The sequence below is a fragment of the Lonchura striata genome, chromosome 4 (assembly GCF_046129695.1).
Source record: "Lonchura striata isolate bLonStr1 chromosome 4, bLonStr1.mat, whole genome shotgun sequence".
In the NCBI taxonomy this organism is placed as follows: Eukaryota; Metazoa; Chordata; class Aves; order Passeriformes; family Estrildidae; genus Lonchura; species Lonchura striata.
Window position 1 is genome coordinate 27,655,764 of NC_134606.1, and position 17,087 is coordinate 27,672,850.

Below are 17,087 nucleotides of genomic sequence, written 5' to 3' on the forward strand. Positions count from 1 at the left end.
AACCCACAAAAAGTGTTGTGTAATAGTGCAAACTCCATAGTAATCTGGGCAGCTGGCCAGCTCGTGCACTGGTTGAACTGCTTATTGTGGGAATTCTCTCTTTTTAATTATACATGAAAAGTAAATTACTTCTTTCTGGAATTGCTCTCATTTGGTTTTATTGATTTTCAGATTGGCAGTATTCATCTTATCATGCTTTCTGTAAATGGATTTGGTCACGTTCAAAGGTTTTACTGTATGCTAGAACTCAGACTGAGAAAAGCCAGACCTCTCATAAACCTCCAGCAGCCCTTTTGTATCCTGAAGTTATTTGATGTTGGCTGAAGCCATTTGGTGTTGTAAAAGCAGTATTTTCCTTGTCCTTTGGAACTGCTGAGATTTATCACTACCTCATTTTTTAAGAGCCAAGGTGGAAAGCCAGCCTGAACCTGCTCCGAGCAAAAGGTAGTACACAGGCACTGGTACTCTTAATGTTGAACTCTTTTAGTTTCTGGGCATCTGTTGCTTTATTTGTCATACATGGCTGTGAATGAGACACAAGGAATGTTTAAAGTGTAAATCTAGCAGTGTGTCAGAAAAAACCCCACAACCCAACTCTTAGAGCTTCATTTTACATCCTTACCTCCAGAGGTTAGTGGATTTGTTTTCTTCTCCGTCAAAGTATCTTAGAAAAAATTCCTGACATTTTGTAGCTCTTTCTCTTCTTTCTACCTCTGATATTTACCAAAAATGGTCAGCAAATGAACAGAAGAGAGTTTTTATTTCAGACTAATAAAAACTACAGCAAGCAAAATGGCAGCTTGTTTAAAACATCGGTTTCCTGAAGCATCTACACTACTCTCTCCCACTTGCTGTCATGATGCCATGGTGTGGCACTGCTACTGCCTTTGTTCTCCACTGCTTGCCTTCATTGAAATTATGTTGGATCATCTGACATCTGTGTAGCTGCAGCAGTCAGCTGCAAGAAATATTAAAGATTGACTGTGACATACAGTTTATAGCCTTTAGGAACTACTGAGTTACATCCTTTTTGTTTCATGTGGCCGTGTAGTTTAAAAAAAACCCTCTGCTCTGTAAAGATATAAAGCATCTATTTATTATACAGATATAAATTATGATAAACATTTTTTTAATCACAACTTCTCAGTCAAATGCAAAAGGACTAATTTTAAAACTCATATTGCCCTGATTTTGTAATGATGAATGACCCGTATAACTTTCTTCTTGTCAGACTTATGACTGTTCAGTTTTGGATTACATTTCTTTTAGTCATTAGCATATCTTAGCTAATGACCAAGCCAGTGCTTCCCTCACTGTTCATTGCACATCTGTATTCTACCAGCCACTCCCAATGTATCTTCTGTTTCTTATTGCCCAGATCTCAAAAAAGTTACAAAGCCATTTTCCAAACCTCAAAGTAATTATCTTTTACCATGATGCTCTGAATTTTTCAGAATTGGGAGTAAATTTTCACTTCATGATTACCTAGCTTTGTATTTCTTACAATTAATTCCTTTGTTGCCATTATTTTCTAGTGCCACTGCAGAAAGATTGTTTTCCTCATATTTGAAAATTCTTTTTGCTTTATAAACCGAATTTATTATTTTTTTCTAAACCCTTCTAGCATTTCTTGGGCAGACCCTCTTTTTCTTACGATCACAGTAATTCTTGAACATAAGCTTCTTTTCTAAGCTTCTTTTCCAAGGAAGGAAATTTTCCTTCCTTGCATCTGCTTTGCTTTAGGAGAGACTGATGTGACAAATGCCACAGATGCTGTATCTTCAAGCCTCTCCACAAAATCTTCTCTTTACACATGAGCATGTGTAAGTGATCCATCGCCACTCTGCACCAAAATATTCATTCATGTCTGGATTTGTTGCAAATACACATCCCTAAAGGTCCATTTACAGTTTGCTCCTTCACTGTTCTTCTATTTTGGACTCTCCCAAAAAGTTTCTACAAGTGTAATGCCCCTAACTACATGCTGCTACAGGAATGGAGAGTGGAACATTTTTCTCCCTGCATCTTGTATCCAAAACATCTGTGTTAATATTTGTAATTTTCCTAATTTTCTATAGGTTTCCATGTTAATTTTATACCTGGATTATTTTCTAAAGCTATACCAATATAACTTTTCACATTATGATTTCCAGTTTATTTTCTCCTTGACCAAAAAACAAAATAGCTTATGTGGGTATTTAATTTGTCTAGATATGCTGCAGATATTCCAGTTTGGATTAAGAAATGGACCCACTTCCATGGTTCACCATGAATTAGGTGAACTGTCTTCTGAGCCTAGAAAAGAAATTATAAGAGAAAATATGGTAGAGATGCCTGAAATAATGAGTGGAATTGATAAAATGAATAGAGAAAAATTATTCAGTTTTTCACAGCCTGAGAACACATGAGCAACAGTTGAAACTAGTAACAATTCCAAATAAAAATAATTTTTTTTTTTAAGTAAAGTTGGACTGTATAAAAATTTCTCAGATGCCATAAATCATTGGAGCATTTACAAGTATGGGCTCAGTGTAGGCTCACCCTATTCTTATGTATTCCCAAGGCATTTGATTTTGGGGCCATTGTGAGAAACTATACAGGACCAAGTGGAATTTCAACAGTGTGCCTCTTTTTAGGACAAGTGTTAATTAAGTCATTATTTTCCATTTAGATATAACTAGAAACTTAATTTCAATTAAGTTTCATTGTATTTAGGCATTGCAAGTAGATATGAAGAGTAGATCTTTGAGTTGAAGGGAAAATATTACCAGCAATTTTTGTAACCCTTGTTTCAATGGAGTCAGCTGAAATAGTACACTCTGTTTTAATGATTTTTAACTGAAAAGAGTAGGCAGCTCAGCGGATCCAGTTTTGGATTCTCTCCAGGCATGAAGCCCTATGAATGATGTGGTTTCAGGGGCCTGAATCCAACAAACATGCAAGTAGGCATGTACACAGAAGAGGAGCCAAATGGGAGTGAGAGCGAGATGTACAGCATGATCTGGGCTCTTTGCCAATTAATATGGAAAACTTGTTCTGTGGCATTTCCTATGCAAATGCAAAGAGTGCTTTGAAAGTCTGGGCTTTTTTTAATTAGCTGCAGGTGCCAGACAATACAGAACAATTTTACTTAGGAGTTTTATTCCTTAAGTTATTAATGGGCAGCTGTTGTCAGTTAAATAGTATCACATTTTGGGCAAATTATTTTACATGAAATACAAGTGGGCCTGTGTCATGTCCAGTTATCAAGAAAGATTTAAAAAACTGGATGAGTACAAATTTATAATTATTTTTTTTAAATTCCTAGTATTTATTTATCTGTACTGGATGTGCAGACCTGTGCAGACCTCACTATTGCACTGACAGCCACATGTTTTGTGTGTGAATAGAAAAAACTATCAGAAATCTTACAGAAACCACATGAATCTTCCAGAAAAAAAAAATATGGATGAAGTAAACCTGGCCTGGATATTGTCCTAAAGCTCCAGCCCCTGCTTCATGGTATAGATACTGTGTAGTAGCTGAACTGTTTCGGTGGTGAGAAGGGTTTGTAAGTCCTGTGGAAATGTTTGTCCCCTGGCTGCAAACTGAGGGATCAGGAATGCCCGCTGGACTTGATAAGGCTGGAAGTGGGAGATGCAGGCACAGAAAGTTCATCTGTTTACTTCTGCTTCTGGTTGACAAATTTCAGAGCAAGATGGTGGTTTCTGGCTGCTAAATTACAAGTCTTCTTGAACAAACCAAGAGAGACCAAGGTCCTTTGACTGAGCCCAATATACATCTGTGGAGTTTTTTTAAAGGCTATTTAGCCACGACTATGCAATGGCAGAAGAACAAAATGTGATGCCTGCAACTTCTAATGACTGGCATTGCAAATAATCCTCCTTAGGCAACAATCATCCAGAAAATGTCAGCATAGGGAATTCTTAACTACAGAGGATTTATAATTATGTGTTCAGAAATATATGTCTAACTGAAACTTTTGAGAATTTTAAAGCAGATGCTCCTTTTCAGGGATTATGGACTCTTCTCAAGGTCTTGCATCTTAAACTGACATATCTTCATCTCTCTGCAAGACTATTTATGTGTTCTCCCAAATAAAGTTTATGGGTTCTTTATTTTCTTTCATGGATTATGCATTTTTAGAATTTTGATAATTGACTAGGTAGAAAATGCATTAGTGTGGAATTTTTCTGAGAGGGTGATTGCATTGCATTACATTATAAGCACATTCTAAAAAAGACCAAGAAGCAGGTTTAGCATTACTCTCTAACAGAAATAAGAATAAATTTGCTCAGTAGTTACAATGAGCTATCTGACATTTTGACATTTGGTCATTTGGTATTTAGTGTCAGCTTTAGAGATTATAATGCACCAAAAGAAAGTGGTCAGTGAAGACCTACTAGTGGAGCTTTTTGTTTTTTAAGATAAGATAAAAAAGGCCAATAAATAAATAATACAGAGATGCACCTTCTGTTCTGGAAGAGTGAGGGTGACTAGAGTTTATTCCTCAATCTTCAAAATTTATGCCAGTCTGAGCAAACAAACTTTTAAAGCTTTGAAACAATTCAAAACAAAACAAAACAAAACAAAAAACTGTCATGACTGTGTACAGTCCATTAATATTGAGGATAGTATATTTATTGGAAATATAAGGAAATTGGCATCTAAATTTTTATATACAGAAAAACACATTGTTACTGCAGAGCCCTCCAGCACCCTTGATGGTAATTAAAAAGGCCATTCTTTTTCAAGCATAGACCTTTCTCCACAACAGCTCCACCACCCAACTCCCGCCAAGCACTGCACAGACACACATCAAGAACTTGTCAGAAGATCAAAAGGGTGACACACCATGCCTTCCTCCAAAACACACTGAAGCACTGTGTTCATGTGTGTGTGTTCCCACCATGAACAGATGCACAGATCCTTAGTTTCCTAGGTGGCTGCTCAGTAATGCTGATAATTCCAGTTTTCTGCCCAGGAGAATTATTTGTCTAGGAATATGACTTTAGGAAGAAGAAAGGAGCAGTCTCAACTTGGAAAACACATTATCAAATTAAGGCTTTTTTTTTCAAATAATTTTACTTGGCATTAAAAGGCCTGAAGGGATAGAGCAGAATTAAAGGCCTCACATGATCTCCTACCATTTTGCCCACTCCAGCTTCCACATACACAATGGGAGCATGTGAGATTTCAAGTCAGAGAGCTGCACTGCTGACAAAAAAGCCTGCAAGGATTTGGTGAAACCCTTACCTTTAGATTATGCCAATAATCCAGATGGGAATAAAAGTTGCCATTCAGAACTGCCCACTAAGCCAAAATGCTTTACAATATGGATTTCACCACTTTCTGGCAAAATTCAAGTGGGCATAAATAAGGCAAACTTTAACTCAGTAAGGAGGCTGAAAAAAGCTATTCTAGTTTAATAACCTGACTATTAGGAGTTTCTGCATGTAATTTTTGTTTTCATGGTTCAATACAGAAATCTGTAAATGTCTTTGGGATAATATGGATAAACTTGATATAAGAGTCTAGACTACTGGGAACTGTGGCAAGAAAGACTAATGTGACCTGAATTCCTTTAGAGAATATCTTTTCTTAACAACTCCTCACGTGTGTGCTGTGTTACTGATTCTACACTAGAGGGGAAAAAAAAAAAAAATCTTTGTTTTACCTACTATCTACTCCAATCTTCCACAGCTCCCAGCAGCAAACTTCTCTTAGGGTCCTGTGTAAGTAACTGATATTTCCTCTGAATAGAAGCTTCACAGTTGAATTACTTGTTCATAATATCACAAGAGAAAAATGGGAGAGACCCTTTGGAGAATTTTTCTGTCCTTGAAAAACAGAAAAGCAGGAAAATAACTACAAAGTCCTTTCCTTCCTAATTGAGAATGACTCCCTGAAATATTTCAGGAATATAATATATTCATAAATGTTCTTTGCTCCATTTCCTCCTTCTAGAGAATTTCTTCTCTCTTTTGCAAAAAGTTCACATTCAAAGTCTGTATGGTACATGTCTCTGCAGTAGCCAGGGCTGCAATTTCTTTAACTCACTCTCCTAGAGGACATAAAGTACATGCTTCTTTTTTTATTCATCTTATGCTTGATGTAATTCAAGAGTACTTCCTTGTAACCCTTGAGAGATGATTGTTTCAACATGGAAAATAAATGGTGGGAAAATTTTTTATCTGTCCATCTCTTGCATGTCCCCTGCCTAAGCTTCTTTGTGTAACAGCAGTGAGTGGCAGTGCCCGTGAGCATGAGCAGACATGAGTTTGTATATTCTTCTATGAGACCAAGCATTTAAAAGAGCTGGTTTTCCCCTGCTTTGAGAATCTGCCTCTCTAAGGCAGGGTTGTGCCAAACCCTTAACACTTAAAATTTAAAAAATACAAATCTCATGCATTTGTATTTCTAAAAGGTATCCCTAAGGATACCTTTTAGAAATACAAATACATGAGATGCAGGGTTTGGGGGCTAAAAAATAAAAATATTGCCTTTTGGGGTAGTTTTAGTTTCTCAGTGTATACTTTTCTCATAAGCTTAAGTTTCACAACAATAAAGCTTCATAATTAGCTTTTATAAAAAAAGTTTTAACCTAGAACATAAATTTTTAAAAAAGATTGAGTGTTTTAAAACTCACAGTAAATTTTCAAAAGTTGGCAACATTGTCAAGAACTTGATTTTATCTTCCAAAATAGGAAATCATGTAGTAAATTCCTCACTTTAGTCACCTTGTGGGGAGAAAGAAGAAAGAGCGGCCACCATGTTGCAACAATTTGAGCCTTGGTATTTTTTTTTTTTCCAGAGTTAGAACTTGCCCAGAATATTTTTGTTCAGCTTTCAGGCAGAGAAGGGGCACTTGCTGAATTTGGCTTCCTTTGCTTGTAATATAAATACCTGCTTTATTTGTTTGTTTTATTTTTCTCATTTTTCAGCAACAGTTGGCCAAAAATATAAAATTTGGGCAGCCTCCACAAATGACAATTTCTGCAAGGACGATGGGGGAAGCAAATGCCAGTACAGAAGATGATGCACTGCTCAGCAGCCCCATGGAGACTGAGACCCAGCAGGATACGGTGATCTCAGACTGCACTAATAAAGTGAGCACTTTAAATTGACATGTCCATGGCACTAGAGCAGTGCTAAAGCAGCAAAGTTTACTGAGGTGTAGCAGATGTTTCCAGTGAGGCATAGCAGAGCTCAGTGGGCTGTTTTATGTGGGAGGGATCTCTCAGCTTGTGCTTCTTGGCCTGGTGGGAAGCATGCTCCTGGCATCCTGAGCCAGGTTGCACAGAATTACTGGTTGAGTGTTTGCTCTGAGCTTCCAGCAGTGCAGACATTGCTTCCAGTTGCTAGAACACAGGCATTTTCTCTAATACAGAAAACATTTTGAAATATAGACTTCCCAGCAAGGATAGTTGTTCACAACATCAAATACCAAAAAGGAAAATAACTTCTAAATGAGAGGTGTGTGAAGCCCAAACCTGTACAATCCTAGGTCTTGGAGTAAGTACACATATTTCTCATGGACAGGAACCAACGGCAAAGAAGGGGGAGAAGCATTTTGAATGCTTACTAAAGTTTTATTTTATTTATATATTTATATATTATCAGTATAATTAAAATAATTATTTAAATTATTCATGGAGATTTTGATGCTGTAGGCATTTAGGTGTCCAGAAAGGTCTTTTTCAGACAGTGAAGAAACATGGCAAGTGAGGAAAGGTGTCTGGAATAGCCCTTAGGATCCTGGGACACCGGGGTATGAGCCTGTGCTCATGTTCACTCACACTGTGCTGTCTGTGTGGGAGGCCAAGGCAGAAGGGTCCTGTGCAGTTCATGCCTATGTTCAGCCAAACATACTGAAGGGAGATTTATGGCTGAGCTGGCCCAGATTCTTCACCTGTCTTTAAAGGACAACATAGCTCCTCTGTGACCACTTCTTTCATGGTTGTGGCTCAATCTGCAAGGGAGCCAGGCATTTTGGTAGGACCTGCACACTCACACCTCTCCCTTGGTGATCTGGAAAGATAAAAATTAAACCAAATTAAGGTATTTTTTTTTTTTCCTAACAAGTACTTCTTCTGGTGTGATCAGGTGAGGTGAATCAAGGGGATCCTGTGTGCCTCAGAGCACAAAGTGTGCAGTGGGACTGTGGACAGGCATTGGTGATGCACTATACCTACCCTGGTGCTAGGTGAGTCTGTGTTTGAGATAAACACAGATTCTCTACAGACAGCCTTCTTCCTGGCTCCTGCAGGAGACCCTAGTGCCACCTGGTGACTTCCAGCTCAAAGGATACAGTAGTTCAAGCATTAAAAACCCGCTAGAGTATTTTTGTGTAACACAGAGGGAGAAATTCAGTTCTTACTAGCTACTCTTTAAAATACTACATTTTGAAAACAAAATTAACACCTCTTTGTGCAATTCTTTTTCCAAATACTGAAGAAGCAACCATGCCAACTTAGAGGCAGTTGGAGACACAAACAAACCAATTTTCCATGGATAGTGTCAGCCAGAGCACTTGGTACTTTCCTTTTGTTTCTGCACTCTGCTAATTACCTGTGTTATCAGAGAATTCTGGTGCATGGCAGCTTCCCTGGTTTCTGCTCCTGTCTCACCTGCTGGCCCTGTAACTCCTTGCCATGTCCATCTGCATAGGTCTTGGGCAGGGGGGGTGGCTTCTGTCAAGAATTGGTGGCCAGGACCACATAGATCTGCTCTACTCCTGTGGTGCTCTCTGACTTCTGATTTTCCTGACTGAGTAACGTGGATTGGTGGAAAGAGTTTTGGGTTTAATTTAACTTGTAGATGTGAAGCTGAGCTTTCAGCCTTTATATGAAAAATCATGTGGTGTAATCAGATCCCAACATACATTAGGTTACGAAGTGATACTGGGATAGAATGATTAAAACTAAAGTTTCTGGGTGTGATGAATGCTGCTTCAAGCCCTATGCCTTGAAAATTCCTCACCATGATGGCTTGGAGAGACACAGTAGCTAAAGACTCCTAGTTATCCAGGCTTCCATGGCTCTGGGGGACTGTTGGCTCTCTAAAAAGAGTAATCAAGAACATGGAGTTGAAACTCCTTGCAGCTAATGCCTGAACAGGCTAATATCTTTTTTCCTTATGTGTAAGTCAGGAGAAAATAAAATCATTAAGACCTGATCAAAATCCTACAAAGCAAAATCCTCTTTCTTTTGTTTTGGAAACTGAATATCTTGTTGAGGAAGCCTGATTGTTTTGCCTTTTGTAGTGCTGTATAGACAGCAGTGATTCAAGGAGCAGTGAAGACAAGCTCAGAGCATGCAGGAACAAGAATTGCTTATCCATCAGTCCTGAAGGGAGGAAAGAGGGAAAGATAACATATATGATTTCACATGTCCTTTGAATCATAATTAATCAATCCTTTCCATTTTAATACTTGTTTGTGGTAATCTTTTCTAGTCCACTGACACTCCAGATTTCTTGAGAAAAATGAATTTTCTTGGAACAGGACATGAAATGGAAGAAAAGGTAAAAAAACTTTCATACTTGGTTTGCACTGAGTTACATTCTAATTTTAGATATTAAAAGCCTTACAGTTTTTGTTTTCATACATTGTTTGCTTGATCATCCAATATTTTGTGAATGCTGTGCAGTTTTGGAGCTAGCAATAACTAAGATTGAGAAATCTTAAGAGCTGATTGCAGGAAACAGCAGAACCCAGTCTCTGCCAGTCTTGCAGCATTCCTCTATTTGATGTATTAATCACAGAGTCATAATTTTCATAAGTACTTCTAATACTTTGTTATGTCTGCATGTAATTCAATAAGCATATGCAAAATGTTTCCTCAGCTTTTAAGTAATTGGTTCCCTGATTAGCATATGTTTAACCTCAGAAGATTACAGAGCTGTCTTGAAAACAATGTATATGATTTCTTTCCTTACCGAATACATTTCTCCCCTTTTTTTTTTCTCTCTGTCTTTTTTCCATTTGTGTTTTGCCAAATGCAAGTCTTGGGATGATAGCTTGAGGACTTATGGAAGAGACAGATGACAGGCTCATTCTTACACACCTAGATATACAGTTCTGCTATTTATTCACAAAAAGGGTCTCACTGAATCACTCTGCTTATATTTGCACTTTCTGAACCCAAATATTTGAAGGGCATGAGAAAGAAAGCACCCATCAAAGCCAGTGTTGTCTTACTTTAGTATTTTGCTATTTGGAGCTGTCTTGGACCATTCCACACGACTCTGGAGGGAAGGTTTTCCACAGACACCATACCAGTTGGAGATCCAATGCTGCTGTCATCTCCCATGCAGAAAGTACAGCTCTGTAGCTGTTCTATTATGAAGTTTAGATAAGTCAATCTGATTTGCTTCTGCCTACAGTGTATAATCTAAATTATTTAAAGATGTAGATATTTTTTCACAGTAAACAAACTTTAAAATGTCCCAATGTTTGATGTTGCTTAAAACGCTGCCTGTGCCTTTCCCATTCCCAACAAGTTCAGAGTGGAGCTAAGCTCTGAAAAAACTTCAGTGGAATGGTCTAAGTAATTTCTATGTGAACACTATAAAAATGTGTAGTGCTGAAAATGGGAAAATATTAGAACTGCAACTTTCATGTCCAAAGTTTGTAATTTGTATAATGGAAAGCCAGGGTTTCTAATATTTTCTGCTAGTAATTCCTTTGAATTCAAACCTGCAAAAATGTGTGTATGTCTCTGTAATTTATTTATTTATGTATTTATTTATTTAATGGAACAAATAGCTTAATAGCGGTTTATTGTGTTTGTGATACAAACAGGTCACTCCAATTAAATCAACTCGGCCAAAAAGACAGTTTTCCTGTTCTGGCACAATTGAAACAATCAATTTGGATTCAGTTCCGCAGGCTCTTGCTCGTCTAGACAACAGTGCAGCTAAGCACAAACTGTCAGTGAAGCCAAAAAAGCAGAGGATGTCAAGGCAGCACAAGAGATTGACAAAGGTATTAAACGGCTGGCCAAAAGCGAGAGGAGGGAAATTACTTTTGAAACTGGGTACAAAATAACCATAAACGAGTGTACCAGGATCTATAGGCAGAGGACATAAGATCTGATCAACACTGTTATTTACCTGAAACCCTAACTGGAGAGAAGATGCAAAGAAGATTTAATATTGCCAGTTGAGACAACTGCTACTTAAACCTGAATTACTTCCACTAGGACTTTACATTAAGAGAGTTTTCTGATTCTAGTTTTTCTAGTAAAAACTTTAGGTCATAAAGGCCTGAAGATATGTGCTGCTGTTAATGCTGCTCTGATACAGGCAATCAGATGGTGCAAAATTTGGTTGGGAAAAAAAATCAGATTCTCTAAATTGGGCATGGATTCTGACGGGGTAATATCTTTGCCTTATAAGAAGGAATAAGACTTAAGCAATGTAGCTCTTGCAACAGCTATAGAGAGAAATATAAAGTTGTAGCTTTGTACACTTACTGCACATCTGTTTTGATTTTTATCCTGACATCTTATTTGTTCTTGTAAATGGGACAAGAGTATTCAAACACATGTGTCAGGAGAGCCCACTTCCCCTTCTTCTGCACACTGTACTTGCATTTATCACTGTTGTAATGAAGGAATTAAATTTAAACCTCTTGTTTATATAATGGTTAACTGGAGCCAAACAATGGCTCAACAAATAATAGCTAGACAGGACATTAACTGAGCTGTTTTCCTAAAGGGAAGCACTCTTCAGGTACAGAACAGAGCAGTATTCCTGGGAAGCTCTGGCTGTGCTATCCATACATGTTCCCATGGCTCCTACAATAGCACTGGAGTCTCAGCACAGCTAATGAGGAAGATATCCTGGCTCAGGATTTGTGAAAAGAAAGCAAATTGTGTTTCCCTGAGGAGCGTTCTTTCCTGGCTAGCATTGCAGAGCTTTTTTCTGCAGGCAACAGCTCTGTCTCTGCAAGTATCAGATTTGCCATGAAAGAACTGGCAAAACAATGCCCCTAAGTATGCATTAATTATTTCAGGCTTAAAGGATGGAGTTCTAAGTAGCAGAAGAAGATTGGGCATATGAAACTCATGCTCTGTTCCTTGGGCTTCTGCAAATTTAAAATAGCAGGTCTCAATATACACCAAATGGTGATTCAATATTGGCATTATACTGCTATCACTCTTGGGATGTTTTCTTTCTTTTAAAGGCTATCATCTGAATAGGGGAGAGACATGGGATCTACGATGATATAATCCATAAATTGGAGTGGGGTGTGTTGGCTCATCTAAGTCACTGTTTAATTTATTTTTTTTTGCATTTGCAACTCTTGGTTCACTGTGAAGGATAACAAGCCAACAGGCAATGTTCAGTAACTCCAAACTTGTCTCCAATTTTAGGGATCACAAAGTTTAACAATAACAGAATTTGAGCCAGAGGATCTAGAAACTCAGCTGTATGAGGACATATACCCAGGTTATAATGGACGCTTCACAGCAGACAAGCTAATCCAGGACAGAGATGAGCATAAGCAGCTTCAGCTGGCAGAGGAAAAAAGAATTGAAGATCAGTGGGGTATCCTTGAAGCTGAAAGGATAAGACAGATTGTAGAAATGGAAGAACAAAGAGAAATGGAAGAAAAAAGGTGCCAAGAACTCGAAGAGATGCAGAAAGAACAGGAAAAAAGATGCTATGAAGAAGATAGGAGGCAATACCTCCTTGAAGGAGAGACATCTTTGAAAATAGAAGAGCAAACATGCCATAAAGAGGAAAGAAGACTGATGAAGGCTGAAAAAAGGCCAGAGCTGGAGGACCAGATGCAGAAGGAGTTGGAGAAGCAACAAAGACAAAATCTGGAGGAGAAGAGGCACTGGGAAGTGGAGGAGCAACAAAGACGAGAGCTGGAGGAACAGAAGCTTAAGGAACAGGAGGAACAACAGAGACAAGAGTTGGAGGTGCAAAAGCTCAAGGAACAGGAGGAACAACAGAGACAAGAGCTGGAGATGCAGAAGCTCAAGGAACAGGAGGAACAACAGAGACAAGAGCTGGAGATGCAGAAGCTTAAGGAACAGGAGGAACAACAGAGACAAGAGCTGGAAGTACAAAAGCTCAAGGAACAAGAGGAGCACCAGAGAGAAGAGCTGGACAGGCAGCAACACCAGCAATGGGAGGAACAACTGAGACTAAAGCAGGAGGAAGAGAAGAACCGGGAACAGGAAGAGCAAGAGAGACGAGAGCTGGAGGAGCAGAAGCACCAGGAACAGGAAGAGAAGAGATGTCAGGAATTGGAGGAGAAGCATCAGGAATGGGAAGAGCAGAAGCAGAAGGCTCTGGAGGAGAAACAGAGACAAGAGCTGGAGGAACAGAAGAGGCTAGCACCAGAAGAATTAAAGCAACATAGGACTGAAAAAGACAGTCAAAAGGAAGAAGAAAGAAAATGGCTGGAGGAACAAGCAGAGCTCAAGAAACAAAATAAGGAAGAAATACAGCGACAAGAGCTAGAAAGGAAAGAGCTTGAAGAAATTGAAATAAAACTGAATCAAGAGGAAGAGCCTGAGAGCCTCAAACAAGAGAAGGAACAGGAAGAACAAAGACATCATTTGAAGGAGAAAGAAAAGACAGAGAAAGAACAACCCCAGCAAGTGACAGATAAGAAACAGAAACGGGAAGAGCAGAGAAAACACAAACTAACAAAACAAATGCACATGGAAAGTTCAGACTGTGTTCTACAAGATGAACTGAAGCAGCAAAAGGAAGAAAATGGACATGAATGCAACAAGCTGAAAGAGCAGAAGGTAGACACAGAAGGACAAAATCTTCAGCCAAAACAAAAAAAATCCTTGGAACAGCCACAGGAAAAAGATGAGTTGTGTTCTGCTGGAGGGGCTGCTAGGCATCCAGCAGAGGAGAAGCTCCAAGAAGGATCAAGTTCCCAAAAAGTCAAACAGCCAGAAAAAGGGACTAAAACAGCAGAAGAAATACTAGCCCAGAAACTGAAAAGAGAAGTTGAGGCTCAGGAGCAAAAACGCATAGGGGAAGAACTGCGGTGGCAAGAGGTAGATGAAAGACAAATGGCATCCAGACCTTTCACATTTCAAGTGTCTTCTGGAGATAAACAGATCATATTTCAGAAAGTAAATCTGAGTCCTGTTATGCCCATCAAAGGAGCAGGACTCTCTTCTCCATCTGCCAAAGACAGCAGGGTGCACACTACCAGTAAGGGCTCTCATTCCCTCCCATCATCTGTGTGTGTACCCCACACAGCTATTTTGGTTACTGGAGCACAGCTGTGTGGCACAGCAGTGAACTTGAACCAGATTAAGGACACGGCTTGCAAATCATTACTTGGCTTAACAGAAGAGAGGAAAAATGTGGATATTCCCTCTCCAGAGAAATCTGAGAGAAAAAAACAGGATCCTAAACCCAGCAGCAGTAAAATGAAACATGCACAAGAGGCACTGAACAACCAGGCCGTACTGGCTGAGTGGGCCTCTATCCGCTCCAGAATCCTAAAGAATGCAGAAAACAACAAATATAATGAGAGAGACCGAGTGACTGCCTGCAGGCACAGTGATGACTGGACACCCCGAGGACGTGGTGCTCCCCACGGCAACTTGAGGAAAACCCTCTCTGCAAATGCAAAGTTCTCAATAACACCAGCATGGCAGAAATTTTCAGACGTTTCAAAAAACAATTCAGATGCTGAGAATGTGCATGTGGCAAAAGGCAATGAAACAGTGGCTGTGGGGAGAACCACTGGCTCATCTGCTGATTCAAAGGAGGATGTGGTTTCCACTTTTAAGGATAACTTAGCTGAAAAACCTAAAGAGAAAATGGAAACCCATAGGGAAGTGACAGACAACACTGAAGGCTGTAAATTTGCAAAAGATCTTCCATCATTCCTTGTACCAAGTTTTCCACAGTCTATGGGGAAGGAATCATCCCAGCCAGAACTTCCCAATGCTCTGGAAAATCAGCAGAGTAACAGCACAAGAAAAGCAGATAAGCCACCACCAAATGGAGAAGAAAATGTTTCTCCTTTTGGGATAAAGTTACGAAGGACAAACTACTCTTTACGTTTTCATTATGACCAACAGGCAGAGCAAAAGAAAAAGAAAAGATACAGTGCAGGAGACAGTTTTGATGGTGTGCCTGACCCACTCACCTCAACAGAAGGTGAGAAAGAATCCTCTGTTTTCACTTCAAAAGAAAGTACCTCTCCTGGCACTGGGAGAGCAAACATCCCTGGTAATTTAAAAGACTCTTCAGTTACCGTGGTGGAGTTTTCAACACCTGTGGGCACACCAGTGGTCTCACCAGCCACTGGCCAGAGTGCTTTACCTGCTCATGAGAAACTAGCATGCAAGTCACTGGTCCCACAAAAACCTGCTTTAGCTCCAAAGCCCACCAGCCAGACCCCACCACCATCTCCTCTCTCTAAAATGAACAGATCAAACCTATCTGAAATGCTGGGGCAAAGAGTGGTTAAAGCTGAATCAGATGGTGGCTGGAGAAAAGAAGACAGACCAAATGCAGCCCAACCCATACCATCCAATGACTACAAAAATGAAGAGGAAGAAATCAAAGAAAAGAAGTCATTTTTCCCATCTCTAAGTATTCCATGGAGAGAAAAAAATGACAAAAAGCCTGAGCCATTGAAGAAAGGTATGTATATCTCAAAGCAAATTTACCTATTATCTACATTTCCAAAATGAGATACTGGAGGTCCAGAGGAAGACATTTGGTCTTAAGTTATAATTTTTACCTGGCCTGCAGTGTGTGTGTGTGTGTGTGTGTATGTTTTTCCTTGCAAGAATGTTACCTCTGCCTCTAGTGAGTCAGGTGATGGACTCTGTGGTCCATGGATAATGGTGTCATCAGAGCAGATGGTGTAATTTTTAAAATCTACATTCGGTTGCTTCTCTTTTTAAAGAAATGTTATCTAGCTTAAACAATATTAAGATGTATGTCCCCTTATCGTGGGGAAATTCTTTATTTAAGCAATACACCTGGGCACAGCAGTCTGTGCTTCAGAGGCATACTTCAGTGATGAAAACAATTAGAGCAGCCATAATGTCTCCTCAGAAGAGAGTTGAAAGCCCCTGTGTCCTGAAATGGCATTCTGTACAAGAGGGAAAAGTACCCTTTCAGAGTAAGGACACTCAAAAAACCAAGGCAGGAATTCAGCACTTCATTGGGAAATCCCAATATTTTTCATTCTTGAATTTTTCAAACATCAGGACACTTCTAAAACACTATCTCAGTGGAACTGCTGACTTTTTGTTTCTTTTTTTTCACGCACACACACACAAAAGGATAAATTTGAGCAGCTGGGTGTGTCGAATTAGGTCTTATTCCTGAGGCATAAAATCTGTTTCAGGATTTGTTGTGCAGTCTGCAAAGGTCCGTGACTGACATGGCATTCAATGGGCTTAGCTCCAGAATTTTCACAAGGTAGTTGTAGGGGTTTTCTCACGACAAGAGATGTGCATTACTCAATCAATTCTTGTCATGTTTTCTTTCAGAAAAGCCTGTCCTTCAGAGCAGGCACTCTGTAGATGGCTCTAAATTGTTGGAAAAAGTGGAAACTTCACAACCACTTTGGATTACATTAGCACTGCAAAAGCAAAAGGGATTTCGTGAGCAGCAAGCTACGAGGGAAGAGAGAAGACAAGCAAGAGAGGCAAAGCAAGCAGAGAAACTGGCTAAAGAAAATGTAAGCAATCCTCAGAAACCTGCCCATTAGAAACACTGACACCATAATGATAACTGTTAGCTACCTTTGTTATGTGGGAATATTTTTTTTAATGTCTGGTAAGACTTCATAAAAGCTAAAATGACAGTGAATAAAATGTATTCTCAAAGTCTGGAGTTCCCTCTTGCAAAACTGAGACCTCCAGGAGAAAATACGGTGCAATAGTCTGGCAATTTTAGTGTAAACTCTGATGACGGCAGGTGGTAGTTAATGACAATCATAAGCAGAACTACTGTGCAGGGGATAGAACAGAAAAATTGCCTGCAGGGTGGTACTTTCAGAGCTTACATGAGATGTTAACCTTTAATGCTCAGGGAATAACAGCTGCAATATGCAATTATAGGTGAATATT

General features: G+C 39.3%; 1 protein-coding gene across 9 annotated transcripts in view; it reads left to right on the forward strand.

Moving 5' to 3' along the window:
* CRACD (capping protein inhibiting regulator of actin dynamics) overlaps window positions 1-17,087 on the forward strand; it is a 127,475-nt gene that overhangs the window by 104,111 nt on the left and 6,277 nt on the right. For all 9 annotated transcript variants that reach the window (XM_021532279.3, XM_021532357.3, XM_021531955.3 and 6 more), the window contains 5 exons: window positions 6,945-7,109; window positions 9,457-9,525; window positions 10,805-10,987; window positions 12,381-15,645; window positions 16,506-16,696. In XM_021532279.3, the coding sequence (XP_021387954.2) occupies window positions 6,945-7,109; window positions 9,457-9,525; window positions 10,805-10,987; window positions 12,381-15,645; window positions 16,506-16,696 (3,873 nt within the window). The remainder of the gene's footprint in view (window positions 1-6,944; window positions 7,110-9,456; window positions 9,526-10,804; window positions 10,988-12,380; window positions 15,646-16,505; window positions 16,697-17,087) is intronic.